The sequence below is a fragment of the Vipera berus genome, assembly GCF_964194415.1.
Source record: "Vipera berus genome assembly, chromosome: 9".
Taxonomy (NCBI): Eukaryota; Metazoa; Chordata; class Lepidosauria; order Squamata; family Viperidae; genus Vipera; species Vipera berus.
In genome coordinates, this window is record NC_138212.1 from 19,421,139 (window position 1) to 19,440,029 (window position 18,891).

The following is an 18,891-nucleotide window of genomic DNA, read 5'->3' on the forward strand; positions in this document are numbered from 1 at the left end:
TGAGCGCCCCCTAGCCAGAATGAGCGTTCTTGGATGTGTAATTCCTCAGGAATTCTGGGAGTTGAAGTCCACGAGTTATAAAAGAGCCAAGGTTGCCTACCCCTGCTCCAGACTAATCCAAGCAGACATCTAGAACAATATCAAGATCCAATGATTTTTTTTCATGAAGATGATTAATCAACTTACAAAAATAATTACTGAAGAATAACTGTTTTTACAAGTCTGTTCAATCAAGAGGATCGGACACAACTGTTAAGTTCACCGACATTCATTCTTTATGTTGTTTGTTTTCTTTTGTGGAGAAAAATATTTTTAATTAGTATTTAAAAAGCCTTATTTTACAAAGATTTACAACTTTTGGCAGATGACTCAGAGTGAGTATCGTACATCATTAAATAATGACTATAATAGAAAAGGGAGATCAAAAAGGCTAATTTTGTAATTAAAAATGCAATTAATTTGGACAGATCAATTCCATCAGCCAACTTGATATAATAATACATAATTGACCAAAAACATTTTAAAAAATGGACACTCGGTACAAAAGCAGCTGAAATGATGGGGCCCATGGAGGGCAGTAAATCAAGAATTATCTCAACTCACTCATGAGATTTTGTTTGGGAAAGGAGACATCTTGTAACATATTTTACGGCGTTCTTTTTCCATGATGAGGTGCTTGTAAGAAGTCAACCTCAAGTGATTAAAAAAATAATAATCAAGAGACCGAAACACAAGTGCTATCATTTTTCAAGGATTTTTTTCTATCTGAATTTTGAATTTCTCCCACATAGTAATATTTCATAATCCTTAACAGATTAAAACACAGAAGAGACTATTTGTAGTTCAAGGCTGAACTGGGGGTTCCTTGCGGCTCTCTGACCTTGGCTGCTTTCTTAAAGACGTTTCATTACCAAACTAGGTAACGTTTTCAGTGCCAGAAGGGAGTTTGTCCCACTCCCTTCTAATACTGATGGTGTCACCTAGATGGGTAGTGAAACATCTGCAAGAAAAAGCAGCAAGGATCCCATGAACATAAAAATGCTACCGTCTGGAACTCTTACCTCAGAAAAATTATTGGGGCCCAAAATGAGAATTTCCCCGCATTTCTTCAAGATAGCATATAATTTTGCGGGGGACTCCACTATTTCTTACAAATCAAAAAAAAGAAGCAATCCTTTCAGTGAGAAACTCAAGCATGATCCAAGACACCAGCCATTTTTGCATGGATGTGAATGTCCATTTGGCGCCACTCAGAATGCCTAAGTGTCTTCTCACCAACAAAGGTGACTGGATATGCAGGGATGCTCAGATCCAAGCAAAAGTTTCTCATCAGTCAAGAGGTTTTGGATTGGTGGCTTTGACATCTCTTTGGGCCCAATCCAGGGGTGTTCATTGCTTAATGCAAGTAGTGAAGCTTCTGATGAATCAGTGTGGACAACCATGGAACTCTTTCACTTGACAGCATTCAGTATGAAGGTCCTTTGACAGAACCTACTTCAGTTAGCTGAGCTGAGGCAGAGGCCCCAAGGCAGACAACTGCCTCACAAAAGCCAGGAAGGCCCGGAACTCCAGGTAAACCAGGACGTCCTGCTTCTCCTGGAGCACCTGGAATACCTCGCTCTCCATGTTTGCCATTGAGAGCTTGACCAGGTTGACCAGGGGGACCTGGAAAAATGAAACAAAATAAAGCAGTTTATAATTGCGTGCCATGCCCTCTTCCACAATCACTATTGCTTCTCAAAGTTCTAAAGACCCCATCACCTCTAAAAGACTTGGGTGAAGTCTCAGAATTAGTGTTTTATTAGCCACCTACTTGCCACCATCGCCTTTCAGGAAAGAAGGCCTGAACAATAGGTACTTGGACACGCAACAAACAAAATCTAACACCCAAGCTGATGCAAACTGGAGGTCAGCTAGATCCTAATGGCCAATGCTTCAGATCTGGTGATGAAGGAACACCACAGGAAAAGAGACAATGCAGACCGTACACCGATGTCCCTTGAGAGGTCCAACAGTCTCTACAGTCTCTAAGATCTAGAGCTGGGAGCTATTGATATTTATTTATTTATTTATTGTATTTTTATACCGCCCTTCTCCCGAAGGACTCAGGGCGGTGTACAGGGCAATAAATACAAAACAGGATACAAAAGTTAAAAGCAATTAAATAAATGCCCAAGGTTAAAACAATAATTAAAACGAATTTAAAACCCCAACCCTAACCCATCAGACCAGGTCAGACTGCTCGAATAGATACATTTTTAGATCACACTGGAAGGAGCGAAGGTCGGGGGCCGTCCGGAGCTCAACCGGCAAGCGGTTCCATAGGTCTGGCACGCCCACAGAGAACGCTCTCCCCCTGGGGGCCACCAATCGACATTCTTTGATTGGAGGCACCCTGAGGAGGCCCTCTCTGTGGGAGCGCACTGGACGGAGGGAAATTGACGCCGGCCGCAGGTGTTGCCGTAGGTAATCCGGACCCAGGCCATGTAGGGCTTTGTAAGTCATTACTAACACCTTGAATCTCACCCGGAGGACAACTGGCAGCCAATGCAGCTCACGGAGCAAAGGTGTAGCATGGGAGTATCGGGAAACCCCCAGCACAACTCGCGCGGCTGCATTCTGCACCAGTTGGAGCCTCTGAGTGGACTTCAAGGGCAGCCCCATGTAGAGAGCATTACAGTAGTCTAGACGAGACGTCACGAGCGCATGAGTGACTGTACGCAAGGCATCCCGGTCTAGATAGGGTCGCAACTGGCGCACCAGGCGAACCTGGGCAAAGGCCCCCCTAGTCACAGCTCCGATATGCTCTTCTAAAGAGAGCTGTGAATCTAGAAGGACCCCCAAGTTGCGCGCCCTATCTACGGGGGGTAATAGCTCACCCCCCATGGCCAAAGATGGAATAATCGGAATTTCCCGGGATGCCGGCACGAACAGCCACTCAGTCTTGTCAGGGTTAAGTTGAAGCCTGTTCCTCCCCATCCAGACCCGGACCGCCTCCAGGCAGCGGGACATCACATCGAGGGCATCACTGGGGTGGTTTGGGGTCAAAATAAAAAGCTGGGTATCATCAGCATATTGGTGATACCCAACTCCAAAACCACGAATGATCTCACCCAGCGGCTTCATATAGATGTTGAACAGGAGAGGCGAGAGAACCGATCCCTGAGGAACTCCACAAATGAGAGGTCTCAAGGTCGATCTCTGCCCCCCTGCCAACACCGACTGCGAGCATCCCAGGAGGTAGGAGGAGAACCACTGGAGAACTGTGCCTCCCACTCCTAACCCCCTGAGACGTCGCAGCAGGATACCATGGTCGATGGTATCGAAAGCCGCTGAGAGGTCTAAAAGGACTAGGACAGAGGAGTAGCCTCTGTCCCAAGCCCGCCAGAGATCATTCACCAGCGCGACCAATGCCGTCTCCATGCTGTACCCGGGCCTGAAACCCGATTGGTACAATTGATATCAATTGTTTAGAAAGCAGTGTGAGCAAAAGACATAGTAGTGAAGCAAGACATCACCAAATAGTGTCTATATACCCCAAGGTCTCTTCTGCCATTGCTTTTTCTTACCACTGTTTTACTTCTCCAGATATAGCTCTTTCACTTCCTGGGAGTGAAAACTATCTACAAAATCTATCTTACCTATAACTAAATGAGCAGGGGGTTGGACTAGATGACCTCCAAGGTCCCTTCCATAATAATTATTATTATTATTATTATTATTATTATTATTATTATTATTATTATTATTATTATTATTATTATTATTATTATTATTAACATTCCCCAAAGTGACCTCCTCCAGACCATTTTTGGCAGCAGCTCCTTCATCCCTCCCACCATGAAGAACGTTTGAATCATTCCAAAATCTTCCTCAAGGGAAACTATGGAGAAAGCACACGGCACTGATTTTATTACTTCAGATCCACAGCTGTAAACATATCAGCACCTTCTCTAAAACTGCAGAAGACTCACAGGTGGTTTATTGCGTGCAGGGTCTGGAGATGGAACTTTCCGCAGCTATTTATTTTGTTTTATTTATTAATGCTTTTATGCCACCCATCTCCCCTAAAAGGTGGGCCTGAGTGGCTCTGACTGTCCTCCGAAGATATCCTGTATCAGCGCCTAGCTAGAATGACTTTCCACACGGGGAGGTGAAACCCAATCTTGTGTGTCTGTTTCTCACAAGGTAACTGCAGAAGATCCTCTCACCTGGTAGGCCTGGAGGCCCTGGCATCCCTTGATGTCCATGGCCAGGTTCTCCCTGGTCTCCTTCCTCACCCCTCTTCCCTGTAGGAGAAGGAAACCACAAAAGTTAACCCTTATTAGATTCGTATTTTGTAGACATACGGTTTGACTGGACCTTCTTTCTAATTCTTTCTAGCTAACGAAGCCACAAAGGTGACCTTGAAGAGACTGGAAAGGGGTTTTTTGTGTGTTTTTTTTAAAAAAAATGCTTTAAATCCAGGACACAGAGAAAACACTTGGAAGATGCTCAGACTGCCTCCGCCCTAGCTCGCTGGAGTGTAAGAAAGGGGGGGAAGTGGGGGTGAGGAAACAGGCATTTAAGATTCTGTGATTTGGTGGCTTCTGGTCAGTTGTGACTCCTGATGACTGTCTGGACAAGTCCCTGCAGTTTTCTCGGCAATGATTTTAGAAACGGTTTGCCATTGCATCCTTCCTAGAGCTAAGAGTGTGTGACTGGCCCAAGATCACCCTGTTGCGATTCAGGGTCAGCCTGTGGGTTCGGCAGTTGGGTCGGATGACTCAGAGGAGGAGGAGGGGGGTGTTGAAGAGCTTGCTGAGAATAATATTGAGGCTCCACAGAGCCCTCAGCCAGGCCCCTCCCACCTGGTCATGACGCAGACCCAGCTGTGTGAGCCTGACAGCGTGGATGAAGATGACCCACAGCTGGCCCTGTTCAAGGACGCCCGACGCAGGAGGCAGTCAATCAGGAGTAAACAGAGGAAGGCAATGGGGCACCTCGGAAGGAGGCAGAGAGAAGCCACGCCCTGAACTGTATAAAAGGGGAATGCGTGGGAGGGCTGGTTTGCTGAAGGCAACCGCTTGGATAGCTCCTGTTTCATGGTTCATGTCTTGTTCTGTTTGCTTTTGTATCCATAAATTTGGCAGGCTTAGTTCCAGCCTCTTGCCTTCTTGTAAAAGGGGTTGTCCCTGCCTTTTCTGCAGGGCCGGTAGCAGGCTGGTACAGAACACACCCAGCTGGCTTTGTGCCTAACTAGTGGTTTTCAATTTCTAACCTCATTCCCTTAGCCATTACACCAAACTAATTCTCTAAGATTCTGCTATTATAGGCTGTGTCAATACAATTCTAAAATGTGGAGTCTTGTTTTCTGACCAGGCCCACCTCAAAGGGCTGACACTAGCCCTTATCTCTACGTAACTGACATGAAAGACATTATTCAGAGAAATGCACAACCAGGACAAGAAGCAACGGATGGAAACTAATCAAGGAGAGAACCAACCTAGGACTAAGGAGAAATTCCCTGTCAGTGAGAACAATTAATCAGTGGAATAGCCTGCCTCCAGAAGTTGTGTGTGCTCCCTCAACGGAGGCTTTCAAGAGTAGACTGGACAACCGTTTGTCTGAAATGGTATATAGGGCTTCCTGCCTGAGCAGGGGGTTGGAATAGAAGATCTCCAAGGTCCCTTCCAACACGGTTATTCTGTTACTCTGAAATCCTTTCCTGTTCCTGGTGCTTGAATGGACCGTGCATATTCTATCAAGAAAATACTCTAGATTTTTTTTTCTTTCAAATTTGACATCCTGCAGCTATACCGAGATAACAACTGCCAATAACATGATTTATAATGGAAAAACAAAATGAAACTTTTACAGTTTGTGAGATTGAAAAGGGAGAATGGGAAGATCCACAATGACTACACAGGCCCAAATGGTAGAGTCTGAATTCAGTCCAGGATGAATTTTTATTGGCACCAAGTCCACCATTCAAAATACTGGGGGATTGAGCAGATGTTCCTGGCAAGATTCTCCATGCTATTAATTCCAGATGTTGTTGGTATCTAATAAGTAGAGTAGAGATGAGGTATCTAGCTTTTGGGTGGTTGACTCTAGCTGAGAGTAATTCTTTTCCCAGCAGGAATTAAGTCTTCTTTAGCAAGATTTGTGGAAAGTTTGTATGAATTTTGGCAAAGGAAGCATTCCCCCATTTAGAACCCATGTGTTTCCTAAAGAATTAGGATGGAGCCTTTTGTAATTTCTTGCTAATGGCTTCTCTGGGAACTTCAAGGATAAAGTTCTTCATGACGATCATGAATGAACTTGCAGGTGTCTATTTATGTCTGTAAGGGACGCGGTGGCTCAGTGGGTTAGGACGCTGAGCTTGTCGATCAGATGGTCGGCAGTTTGGTGGGTCGAATCCCGAGTGCCGCGTAACAGAGTGAGCACCTGTTACTCGTCCCAGCTTCTGCCAACCTAGCAGTTCGAAAGCACGTAAAAATGCAAGTAGAAAAATAGGGACCACTACGGTGGGAAGGTAACAGCGTTCCATGCGCCTTTGGCGTCTAGTCATGCCGGCCACATGACCACGGAGACGTCCTCGGACAAGCGCTGGCTCTTCGACTTCAAAACGGAGATGAGCACCGGCCCCTAGAGTTGGAAACGACTAGCACGCATGTGCGGGGGAACCTTTATCTTTTACCTTATTTATGTCTACAAAACCCTCATCAGTCAGATAACAAGCCCTTATACGAAGTGCCCATGTTTCCTACCTTTGGGCCCAGTGTTGCCTATCTGTCCAACAGCTCCAATGATTCCTGGAAGACCACGGGAACCAGGATGTCCGTGGGGACCTTGGGGGCCAGGTGGTCCAGGAAGCCCTGGAGGACCAGGTGGTCCCATCATGCCACTTCCACCCAAAGTTTCTCTTTTTGCACTCACTGCTAACTCAGCCAGTTGTTCTGGAAGGCAAAGGTGAAAAGAAAGCAGTGCGTTATCTCCCAGGTGTCGCCACCCTTCCCAAATTCAGGAGATATCCAGACAGACTGTGAGGACACGTTTCTCCACAAATGTACTCCGGTTTAAGGAGACGGCTGCTCCTCAACAGCTGTGTTTACAAAACTGTGTTAATTAACAACCTAGCAGCTGTATTTGCCCAACGTGATGAGCTGGATTAGTTTTCATTCGGTTTGACGATTTCTAGATTAATGTTTTATATGAACCCGGCTAGTTTGTTAGCTTATGATTCAAGTTATTGTAGACAGTCGGAAAATGGATTCAATCAGAACCAGGTAAAATGTGTTCTGTAACTGCTGCTTGATTCCTGGGGACTTTGAAGATATGGACATGGAACATTTGTGTGTATCTTTTTTCAACCTCTCAGTCTAGCCTACAGCTTTGGTATTCCCTAATGGTTCCTCTTTCAAGCACTGATCAGTCTTGATTGTCCCAAAGGTGGCTTTTTCAGGAGGCAACTGGACTTCCTTGTTTTTCTTTGAAGATGTTTAGCTTCTCATCCAAGAAGCTTCTTCATCTCTGACTAGATGGTGACATCCCAAAAGCACCTTTGGGACAACTGGATGACTGAGAATCTCCAAAGACATCAGTCTTGATTCTGCTTAACTTCTGAGTCCAGGCAATGTGGTGTCGGGGCTGCTTCTACTTAGATCGGGGTGGGCAATGATGCCCCTCTTGTGACCTGTGGACTTCAACTCCCAGAATTCCTGAGCCAACGTCTGGGACTTGAAGTTCAGAAGTCAGAAAGAGGCCATCGTTCTCCACCCCTGGCTTAGACTGTTTTACTGAACAAGGGTCAATGAATGGCCATTAATTAAGGCTAAATGGGACTTGCGTGTCAGACCAACCACAGGCCATCTGCATCTGATTCGCATCTGCAGTCATCCCCACTTCACACTACAGGGAGTCCTCAACTTATGACAGTTTGTCTGGTGACCGCCCAAAGTTACAGCAGTACTGAACAAAGTAACTTATGACCGTTTTTTCACACTTACGACCGTTGCAGCACTCCCGTGGTCACATAATCAAAATTCAGATGATTGGCAACCGGTTCAAATTAACAACAGTTGGTGTTCCAGGGTCACGTGATCAACTTTTGTGACCTCCTGACCAGCGAAGTCAATGGGGGAAGCCAGGTTCACTTAACAACCGGGTTACTAACTTAACAACTACAATGATTCGCTTAACAACTGTGGCAAGACAAGTGGGGCAAAACTCCTTGAGCCAATGTCTCACCTGACAACATACACGTTTAGGCTCAATTGGGGTCTTACCTATATAGTTAAGAACTGGCCAGCAGAATTTCAACGGGTCAAAAATTCAGGCTGTAGTTAGAGATGGATTTTAAGTGCGAGGATTGTGAGGTTTTCCACACCATCCCCACCCTAATTTTTTTTTTTAATTTTAACAAGACTAAAATAAAAGACACACATTTCTAGGGATGTCATACAGTGTCAATCAGGAAACCAAGTTGTAGCCCCCAAGTATGTCCACAGCCAAGTGCCAGGCCCGCAGGGATGAATCCCTGCCAGGTTCGTGGCATTTGATTCGTGAGCTTTAATTTCCCTTTGGCCCTGGGTCACCACACTGGTTAGCGTGCGGTTTGGCCAGCAGTGACCTTTGGATACACTGACCTTGCAGCATTTTGACCACGACCTCAACAATATGCTGGTCTCCGGTGTCCCTGCCCTGGAGAATGGAAGAGAAGCCGCAGATGGTGATCTTCTCCTACATCACAATGCCAGCAACCACAACACTCTTAAATCAGTTTGTCAGGACCCGAGATCCTGCAGGGAGGCTTCAGGTTATTATACTCAAGCAGCGTCTGTCAAAAGCTGGCCTGCTTCAGTTCTCATGCAATCTTCACTGGCCTGCCAGCCTCTGGGCTCAAGCCTGTCACTCCTTCCCTCTCCCCCCCCCCACCCCCCCCCCACACACACTTACACACGTAACAAACAGAGAGATAGACTCTTGCATTGAAAATCCTCAGCCGCAGATGCAGCTTTTAGTGGAAATTTATATGCAGGATGAATAATGCCTGGAGAAATGTGTACAACATGCATTAAAACAAGCAGGAAAGCATTTATTTTTCATTTTTTTCCTCCTTTCCGTAGAGAATTATCTTCCTCTGTAAGGAACAAGGCCCCGGGTGAACTTTTCTATTGGCTGGCTGGAAAGAGAATTGACTGGTATTTGCTGTTCCTGCCAATGTCAAGGCCAGCAGAGTGAAGAAGGGTGGCGAAGGCACCAGGCTGGAAACCAGGAGATTGTGAATTCTAGTCCTGCTTTAGGCATGAAGCCAACTGGCTGATCTTGGGCCAGTCACTCTCTCTCAGCCCTGGAAAGGAAGCAATAGGAAAATGCTTCCAAAATCTTGCCAAGAAACAGCAGGGACTAGTCTCCAGGAGTCAGCACAATCTCAAAGAGTATCTGTATATGTATAAACGTATATGCATATGTATCTGTATATATGTATATACACTCACACACATATTGTTGTTGTTGTTAGCTGCGATGTCATGTCCGACCCATCGCGACCCCATGGACAACGTTCCTCCAGGCCTTCCTGTCCTCTACCATCTTCTGGAGTCCATTTAAGCTCACGCCTCCTGCTTCAGGGACTCCATCCAGCCACCTCCTTCTCTGTCGTCCCCTTCTTCTCTTGCCCTCAATCTTTCCCAGCATTAGGCTCTTCTCCAGTGAGTCCTTCCTTCTCATTAGGTGGCCAAAGTATTTGAGTTTTAGCTTCAGGATCTGGCCTTCTAAAGAGCAGTCAGGGTTGATATCCTCTAGGACTGACCGGTTTGATAGCCTTGCAGTCCAAGGGACTCGCAGGAGTCTTCTCCAGCACCATAGTTCAAAGGCCTCAATTCTTTGGCGCTCAGCCTTTCTTATGGTCCAACTTTCACTGCCATACATTGCAATTGGGAAGACCATAGCCTTGGCTATACGCACTTTTGTTGACAGGGTGATGGCTTAATTAAAACATTCCCCAAAAATCAGGAGTTGGGAATTACGGTTCATAGAATTCCCCTTGCAGCCACGTCAGCTGAAGGTCCTTACACAACTGTAGTACTGGTGCTTCAGCAAAACATCTCTCACAAAAGCGAAATTACATTTAAAATGGTGGCAGTCTAGAGGAGTCTCTCTGCATATAGGAGATGATCTCAGGGAGAAGAGACACATGCAGAGGCAGCTCACACCGTCTGTTTTGTCACAATAATGAAATGGCTCTCGAAAGTCAAGGATCAAAGTTCTTCAAAAGCAGACTCCTTTCAAGGGACTCATTCCATGCTGGAGTGGGCAGCCTCTTCTAATACTCAACCTCTGAAGGGAGAACGGTTGAATGAGCCGGTGAAAGGGACACCACACAATTAGAAGGCCAAGGCCACAACAGGACCCCACTGATTTTTAACAAGCATCCCACGTAAGGTCAGTAATTCTCCTATTCTGTTCCAGGAAGGATCAGTGATCAACTTCCATGCCAGGAAGGTCCTGCCCGGGTTTGATGCTAATTAGAAGACAGAACTTGCATGTACAGACCCATAATGAAATCTTCTCAATAGATCTTAAGGGGGGGGGGAAAAGACCTTAGAGATCTTTTTTCTCTAAGATGACTCTAAGGTCTATATAGCAGGTTGACACCATCCTTCAGAGGTGTGGAAATGAACCCCTCAAATTCTCCACAATGGCCACACAGGATAGAGAATTCTGAAGTGGGTACATTTGGAGAACATCCTGATTGGCCTTAAAAATTGCCGAGATGCCAGCTCTGTGGTGGCATCCTACCACGACCTGGAACTATTATGATATTTACTTACTGGGGCACCTCGCAACCCAGGTATTCCAGGCACACCACGTTCCCCATTAGGTCCTCGAGGGCCAGGAGGTCCTGGGAAACCTCTGACTCCAGGTGCTCCAATGTCTCCAGGAGGTCCAGGAAAACCAGGCTCCCCACGGATGCCTTGCTGTGAAAGGACGAGAGCAGCAGTGTTTGTTAACCTCAGCAGCCTTAAGATGTGTGGACTTCAGTTCCCCAAATTCCCCAGCCTTGTGCCCATGAATCAATTGACAATCAGAAGTGGAACTGCTGGAAGTGTCACTGTAACGTTGACATAGCCCTGTAATTTTTCACTTTACAACCATGACACTTAGCAAATGAGTTTTTGAACCCAATTACAGTGATTAACTGAGAACCGCCTGTATTAAAATCCCAACAAACAATGCTGAGAAGCAGAAGTAGCAGCAGATGCGTCCATTTTAATCTTTAATATGGCAAATACCAATAAATATAACGCAGACAAACAAAAACTCTTTTGGGATCCTCCATAACTCTTAAAAGTGAGAAGGCGTCCTGAGGGGGGGCGGAATTTAAGATCTAGCTATTTTAAAAAAAACATTGATGCAAAAATCTTCCAGAGAGTAACAAACGTGGCTTTGTATCATATTAAAGAAAATGGCCTGATGTTTGCCTTAACATTCACTATCAATTTTTTATTCTTTGCTATTTGAAGGCGTTCAAAAATGTAAAACAGCGTACTTATATGGCATATGCAAGGGATAAGCTACAGAGCTATAAAAACTATTTTTCATATAAAGTTACAGATCCAGCAAAATTATCATTTTGTTCTTAGCACAAAATAACCCATTATTCAAGACTTTTTTTAATAAGAACAATTATTTCTCATCCCCAATCAAGAGTTGTTATATATATTTTCTGTATTTATTTATTGATAGATAGATAGATAGATAGATAGATAGATAGATAGATAGATAGATAGATAGATAGATAGATATAGATATATAGATATAGATATATAGATACCCAAGATAAACCACACTATTCAAAATAACGTATAGTAGCAAATAATCACCTGCCCCTTTGGTCCAGGTTCACCCAATTCACCCTAAAAATAAAGAACAAAGAGAAACGTTGAGCTAAGGCTCCAAATAGGTAAGAGATTTTGAGACTTCTGGGGAAGAACAATTAGCCAGTGGAACAACCTGCCTCCAGAAGTTGTGGGGGGCTCCATCACTGGAGGCTTTTAACAAGAGACTGGACAGCCACTTGTCTGGAATGGTATAGGATCTCCTGCGAGAGCAGGGGGTTGGACTAGAAGACCTCCAAGGTCCCTTCCAACTCTGTTGTTGTTACCACCAAAGGTGAGGCCTCTACTCTTTTGACCTTCACCACTTTTGCCATGGGGGTCAAAGAATGTTAGGCAACCCAGGATGTTCTCTCCGCCATTTTAGCTTTTAATACTTTTAGACTGTTAAGGAGCTGGCAAATTAACCAGCTTCTCAGAATTCCTCTCTGGACAGGGAGAGGACTCAGAGTCACCCATACTCACTCCACACAGCAGCTCTCCACCAGGAGACTGTGAGACAGTGGTCTCCAGCAGGCTCAGAGCTCTGGGGACCAAGGGAATAGCCATCTTCACACAAACAATAGTCAGTCCCTTTGAAAGGATACTGGATTCTCCTATCTCCCTTCTTCATCATTTCTGGAAATTGCTTGTTAATAATTAAGAGGGATGGGCTTCAACTCCAGCATGCTGGTTGGAGAATTCTGGGTGTTGAAGTCCACCCCTCTTTAAAGGGCTCAGATTAAGAAACTCTTTAGACCAGACATGTCAAACACAAGGCCTGGGGGCCAGATCCGGTCCGCGAAGTAGTTTCATGTGGCCCGCGAAACCATCCTGGAAACAGTGAGGGAACGGCCCCCACTGCCTTGGCCTTGGCCCAGAGACCCTCCTTCTGCCAGAGACCCTCAGATCTGTCCCACTCCTGCCCAGGCCCCCATAGGTACCCTTGATGCGAACGATGTAGAGCTGGCCACGCCCACCCAGTAGGCCATACACACTCTAGCCACGCCCACCCAGTAGGCCATACCCACCCAGGCCACACCCACCCAGCCCCCTGAGGGCAACCGCAATGCTGATGCGGCCCTCAATGAAATTGAGTTTGACACCCCTGCTTTAGACCATCTCACCTTCTGCCCCTTTCCTCCAGAAAGGCCTTCGACACCAGGATCCCCCTATGAGAAAAGAAGAATAAGCCATAATAAAAGTCAGACAAGTCCCCTCATGGGATGACCACTGCCGCTGCCTCCTCAAGCTGCTCCAGGCAAGGGGTGTGTCAGGTTTCGAAGCACAGTTTTGCTGGTGTGACAATGATTGCTTCTCAGCTTGCCAATGAACTTGGGGGGGAGGGAAAGGGTTTGGAATGCAGACTTCAAAGATCGAAAAGCCAGACTGTGAGAACCAAGGACAGTGCACCAGGTGTCTGGCCAGACCCAGAGACACTTTCTCATAACAATATTTATCCACCTAATTGGGCAGCGCGACCTAATCAAGAAGGAGAAGGGGAAATTCTATACTTTTACTATATGGGATTGGGAGGGGTCTTGCCAGAGCCGGTTTTGCTTTCATTAGTGCCGAAGTGATGTACTCAATAAAGTTTTACATTAAGAGATCGGAACATCTCAAAGGCGTTTGCTTGGTTGGGTTCGTCAGTTGGAACCTTGACAGGCAAGCATTGTGTAGGCAGAAAAAAGTGCTTTCTCTCTTTGCCCATCAGTGACCGCCAGCTGACTGAAGGCGTGCAGAGCAACTACACAGATTCAGACGTGACTCAGCTTCTTCCTCCTCATCATGCGGCTTGCTTATTTACTTTTCATTTCTAATTTCCAACTGACCTGAGGTGAAACGGAAAGAAACAGCCGAAGGGCCAGAGGTGGCCCAGGGGCCATAAAATGCCTAGGTCTGATCTGGAAGGTTCTAGACAAAAAGAGGTCCTCTAGCTACCAGAGCAGAGGGAACATACCTTTGGAGATAGTTTTTGACCTCTGGACAGAGACATCCACCGGATCTGCTGCTTTAAGTCAACAGAGTGAAAATAGCATTGTGGCCATTGCAATGACTGATTGTGTCCCTTTTATACATGTCAGTCTTTAGATCTACTGGTGGGAGGGGTAGGGTCAAGCGCATTCAGCCCACTTTTCGGGGAGAGGGGTGGCTAGGTAGAAGGGTGTCCATCCAGCTTCATTTCCTCCCCCCCACCATCTGAAGAGGAGTCAACTGCCAACCTCTGAAATTCAGCCATTTTACTGCAAGCCAACAATGTGATTTCAGGATCCTAGGGGGTGGGGGTGGGCAGCAATGGCATGCTGGGGGGGAGGAGGCTGCAGGAAGCCCCCCTAATCCATACTGTTGAAGCCCACTTTGAGCTGACTCAAATAATCAGATCGGAGAGAGCGTTGCTGATTTTTTTTTTTTTTTGCAAAAGCAGATTCTTAGCTGATCATGCAGATTGCTTGGGGGAAAAGAGATTTAAAAAGCTTCAGAGAGATCCTGCCTTAATAAATGCACTAATAAAAGAAGCTTGGAGGGTTCTTATCTCACTTCGCAAGATTCTGTATTTTAACCCCGAACTGTTGGTCTTAAAACTCCTTAAAGGGAGTCCATGTCAGCTCTTGCTTCTAGGAGCTTGTGCTGCAGTTTTAGGAGCCTGACACCTACTGTATTTGTCTCCATTATCCCAGGCCACTTAATCCTTCCACTTGCCCACGTGCTGAGACTTTCTGAGCTAACGAAAATCTTTCTGTTTTTCCTTATTTATTTCACAGTTATTGACTTGGCTGCATCTGTTACTGTTTCTCCATCGATTTCTATGGATTAATTGTACAACTCTTTGTACGTTTGGTTGGCTGCCTAGGGAATATTTTATGCCGAAGGCACCGCCAGATCAAAAGTTAAAGAAATGAAATATGATCAAAAGAGTAGACAATAAATTGCTGGTTGCTTCCTGGCCTAGCTGTGTAGTAACGATGATTAAAAGGGAAAAAATGCAACAGATGTACTTACAATATCTCCTTTGGATCCACTTTTCCCTGGGAAGCCCTACGGGAAGGAAAAGGGGAAAAATTATGAAATATAGAAGATGTTCAATCTATTGCAGCACTCTGTGAAGGTCCACAACAGGTTTATTCCAGATGGTTTGGGACTACAGAATTCCCAAATTGAATATCCAGGAAAACTATATAATCTAATCACCACCAATGTCATTTGGGAATGACCAAACAACACCAGTTACAGGATTTTAATGGACCACCTGGTTGGCTACTGCAGAAAACCAAATGCTGGACAAATACATCTGATCTAAAAAGGTTCTTGTATTGTTGTTACTAGGGACGCGGTGGCTCAGTGGGTTAGGACGCTGAGCTTGTCGATCGGAAGGTCGGCAGTTTGGCGGGTCGAATCCCGAGTGCCGCGTAACAGAGTGAGTGCCTGTTACTCGTCCCAGCTTCTGCCAACCTAGCAGTTCGAAAGCACGTAAAAAATGCAGGTAGAAAAATAGGGACCACTACGGTGGGAAGGTAACAGCGTTCCGTGCGCCTTTGGCATCTAGTCATGCCGGCCACATGACCACGGAGACGTCCTCGGACAAGCGCTGGCTCTTCGGCTTTGAAACGGAGATGAGCACCGGCCCCTAGAGTTGGAAACGACTAGCACGCACGTGCAGCGGAACCTTTACCTTTACTATTGTTGTTACTAGCAGCCTTCTAATTAGGAACCCAAGTCTCCATTCTGGGCCACCAACTTTACATGTTATTCGGCTCATTCAGGGTCTCAGTGGGGGATAAGAGTGTTAAGAACTGCCTTGCATGCCAATGGTGGTGGGGCTGAGTAAAGGAGAGGGCAGAGCTACAGCCCAAAGCGATATAACGCTAGATGAGAATGACCTTGGAGGTGAGAGAAGCTGCCCAGGGAATGGTCAGATAAGAGAGGGCATCGTCCACAGCTACAAAATGTAAGATTGAGATAAGCCTTCCCAGCTAGACCAGGTAAGAAAAAAAATGACCGGGTGAGCTCATTCTACTTTACTGTAAGGCTACATAATGAACAGAATCTTGCACGTTTGAAAGTACAAACCTCCTGCCATCACCTTTAGAGCTTGAGAACTTGTGAAGGGTCCCTTCTGACCCTCTTTCTACACCCTTTATGCAGCTGTGGGTTATTCCCTCTCTTATCTGTTCTCTAGGCAGAGCAGCGTGGTGGCTTAGTGGTGGAGCTCTCGCCTCGCAATCAGGAGGCTGCAAGTTTGATCCTAGGTAGCGGCAGATATGTCTCTCTTGGGCACAGGGAGCAATTGTCTACTGCAAACTCCGCATAGACATCAGGAAGGGAATCCAGCCAGTAAACGCTCAAGCTCTGTTCAGTCGACTCCATCCTGATGCGAGGGATTTCAGGGTTGTTAAAAATAAAACAATAATTCTGTTCTCTAAGCAGCATCTCTTCCCAAGGTCATTCTCATCATGCCCTTAGAAGTGGGCAAGGCCACCATTTCACACACACACAAAAACCCCTTTTGGGGGGGCATCTGTACTCTGAGGGTCAGTAACTTAACCCATCAGAGTGCTCTGACCACAATAACTCAAATAAATAGCACTCAAACATCTCCACAATCAAAACATTTTCATTAAATATTTCAAGTGGCCCAAATCTCATTACACTGTCGAATCTGATCTGTTCTGTGAGAACGTATAAGCCAGGGGTAGGCAACCTCGGCTCTTTGATGACTCATGGACTTCAACTCCCAGAATTCCTGAGTCAGCTGACTCAGGAATTCTGGGAGTTGAAGTCCATGAGTCATCAAAGAGCCGAGGTTGCCTACCCCTGGTATAAGCTATTATCCAATCTGCTTTCCCCACCCCCCCTGGTCTTTGTGAATTGGTTAACATTTTAAACTTCACAATGCTACATGAAATCATGCAACACTGCTGGAAAAATCTCGTTGCCGGGAAAAATGAGGATTGCAAAAAAAAAAATCTTGCACAGCGTGTTTAAAAAAAAAATCAAAACAAAATCAGGGATTTCAAATTGACCACCACTGATCACAGAAAATTGACTTCAAGTCAGGAAGGTCAAAAGGTTACCTTGCTGCCTTTAACTCCTGGGAGGCCTTGTGGCCCCGGAATTCCAGGGGGGCCCTGTTCTCCTTTAAGGCCCTGGAAGGGAAGAGGGGAAAAAGGAAAATAAAATGTGAGGCAGGAAAAAAAAGGAATAGAACAAAGACAAGACACACACACACACACAGTCTCTTTCTCCTACAATAACGCCTGAATTTTACACTCAATAGGTTTTAATCAATAAAGGAGAATATTTGTAGCTCAGGGTTGAAATGAGCGCTCCGTGGACCTCTCTGATAATTGGTTGTTTTCTTGCAGATGTTTCATTACCAAAATAGGTATCATCATCAGCGCTAGCAATTATGATGCTGTCTGAGCAACCAAGCTCAGCCAGCACCAAGGTCCTCTGAAGAGGTTTTGGATGTAAAGGACAAAACTGAATTTGCCAAAGAACAAATTTTAGTGAATCAGTCCAGATAATGTCTGTAGATTGAATATATTTGGGTTTAATGCATCCTTTCCTCCCAGTTGGGCCATAAAAATCAAAGTTTTACTGTATCTGCAGGCCACGAAAGAATAGCTGGCAAGGACTTTATGTGGAATAGCTTAGCTACTTTCACAGGCTGTCTGAAAGATATACAATTCATAAAAGCAAAGTGTTGTTAATTAACCAGCCATAACTTCTACCCTGCCTGGTGGATACACGCTAAAGCCATAAATTGAGGATGGGGATGATAGCTCTTAAGTCTGACATGGCTGATAGCCCCTGTGCTTTGCATCTTAAATGATAGGAAGGATCTAAATTCATTTTAAGGATTACAATATAAATCTTTGCATTAGCCACTGATCAAGGCTTTTTTCCCCCAAATATAAGGGTATCCTCAAAGATTTTTGTAAATGTATTTCCTTCCATTGAGCTGGGTCCAATTTTGGTGAGACTAGACAATTTTCCAGAGTTTTCTGGGCAAGGACTTTCAAAATTGGTTTGTCATTGCCTTCTTCCTAAGGCTGAGAGAAAGTGATTGGCCCAAGGTCACTCAGTTAGATTCGTGCCTAAGGCAGAACTAGAACTCACACAGTTCCCAGTTTCTGGCTCTCGAGGACCTAATAATGCCTTCCCCACTACACCAAACAGGCTTTCTCTTCATACGGTTAGAGAAAGCTAAACAATTAGCAAAGTTAAGTGGAACTCCGGACTGCCCCCAACCTGCGCTCGTTTCGCCGGGACCTGAAAACCTGGCTTTTCGATCTATCTGGCCTGGACTGAGGGGGTTTTTAGTTTTAAGTTTTAACATTGTTTTATTGTTGGGCTATTATTAATTTAATTCTTTTTAATTAATTTATATTGTCTTTTAAATATTGCCCTGTAAACCGCCCTGAGTCCTTCGGGAATAAGGCGGCATAGAAAAACTAATTAATTAAATAAATAAATAAGTGTTCTTGCCTTAAATATAGCTGGCCCTACTATGAGGCAACTTGACACAGATGATTGACATGTAGGCTACATGTCAGTCATCTGTGTCAAGTTGCCTCATAGTAAGGCCAGCTATATTTTGAAGATCAGACTTTGGCTACGTCAAGCAATTTTATGCCGAGACCTGAAGACCTGGCTCTTCGAGCTTTCCGGCTCAGGCTGAGTTTTAATTGGGTTTTAACTGGGGTTTTACATGTTGCAGGGACTTAGTTTAATCTTTTTTAAATTGGTCTTAATTTTTGTATTAATGTTTTAAAAATTATACCCTGTAAACCGCCCTGAGTCCTTCGGGAAAGGGCGGTATATAAATTCAATAAATTAAATTAAATAATTAAATTAAATTAATTATGTTCCAACCCACCTGATGGGATTGTTCCCTTTTTTAAAAAAAAGTTCAAAAAGGGAGCAACCCTTATCATCCCACAACGCTGGTGTGAATTATAGACAGTTCTCAACTTACAACAGTTCAGTTAGTGACTGTTCAAAGTTAACCATGGCAAGAAAGTTGCTG

General features: G+C 45.1%; 1 protein-coding gene across 1 annotated transcript in view; it reads right to left on the reverse strand.

Annotated features, from left to right (window-relative positions):
* Positions 1–265: 265 nt before the first annotated feature.
* Positions 266–18,891, reverse strand: part of COL9A2 (collagen type IX alpha 2 chain) — a 71,806-nt gene continuing 53,180 nt past the window's right edge. The window contains exons 24-32 of the mRNA XM_081335410.1: positions 16,934–17,005; positions 14,862–14,897; positions 12,989–13,033; positions 11,871–11,903; positions 10,818–10,964; positions 8,631–8,685; positions 6,753–6,941; positions 4,212–4,289; positions 266–1,665 (exon numbers count right to left, since the gene is read on the reverse strand). Coding sequence (XP_081191536.1) covers positions 1,466–1,665; positions 4,212–4,289; positions 6,753–6,941; positions 8,631–8,685; positions 10,818–10,964; positions 11,871–11,903; positions 12,989–13,033; positions 14,862–14,897; positions 16,934–17,005 — 855 coding nt within the window. The 3' untranslated portion in view covers positions 266–1,465. The remainder of the gene's footprint in view (positions 1,666–4,211; positions 4,290–6,752; positions 6,942–8,630; positions 8,686–10,817; positions 10,965–11,870; positions 11,904–12,988; positions 13,034–14,861; positions 14,898–16,933; positions 17,006–18,891) is intronic.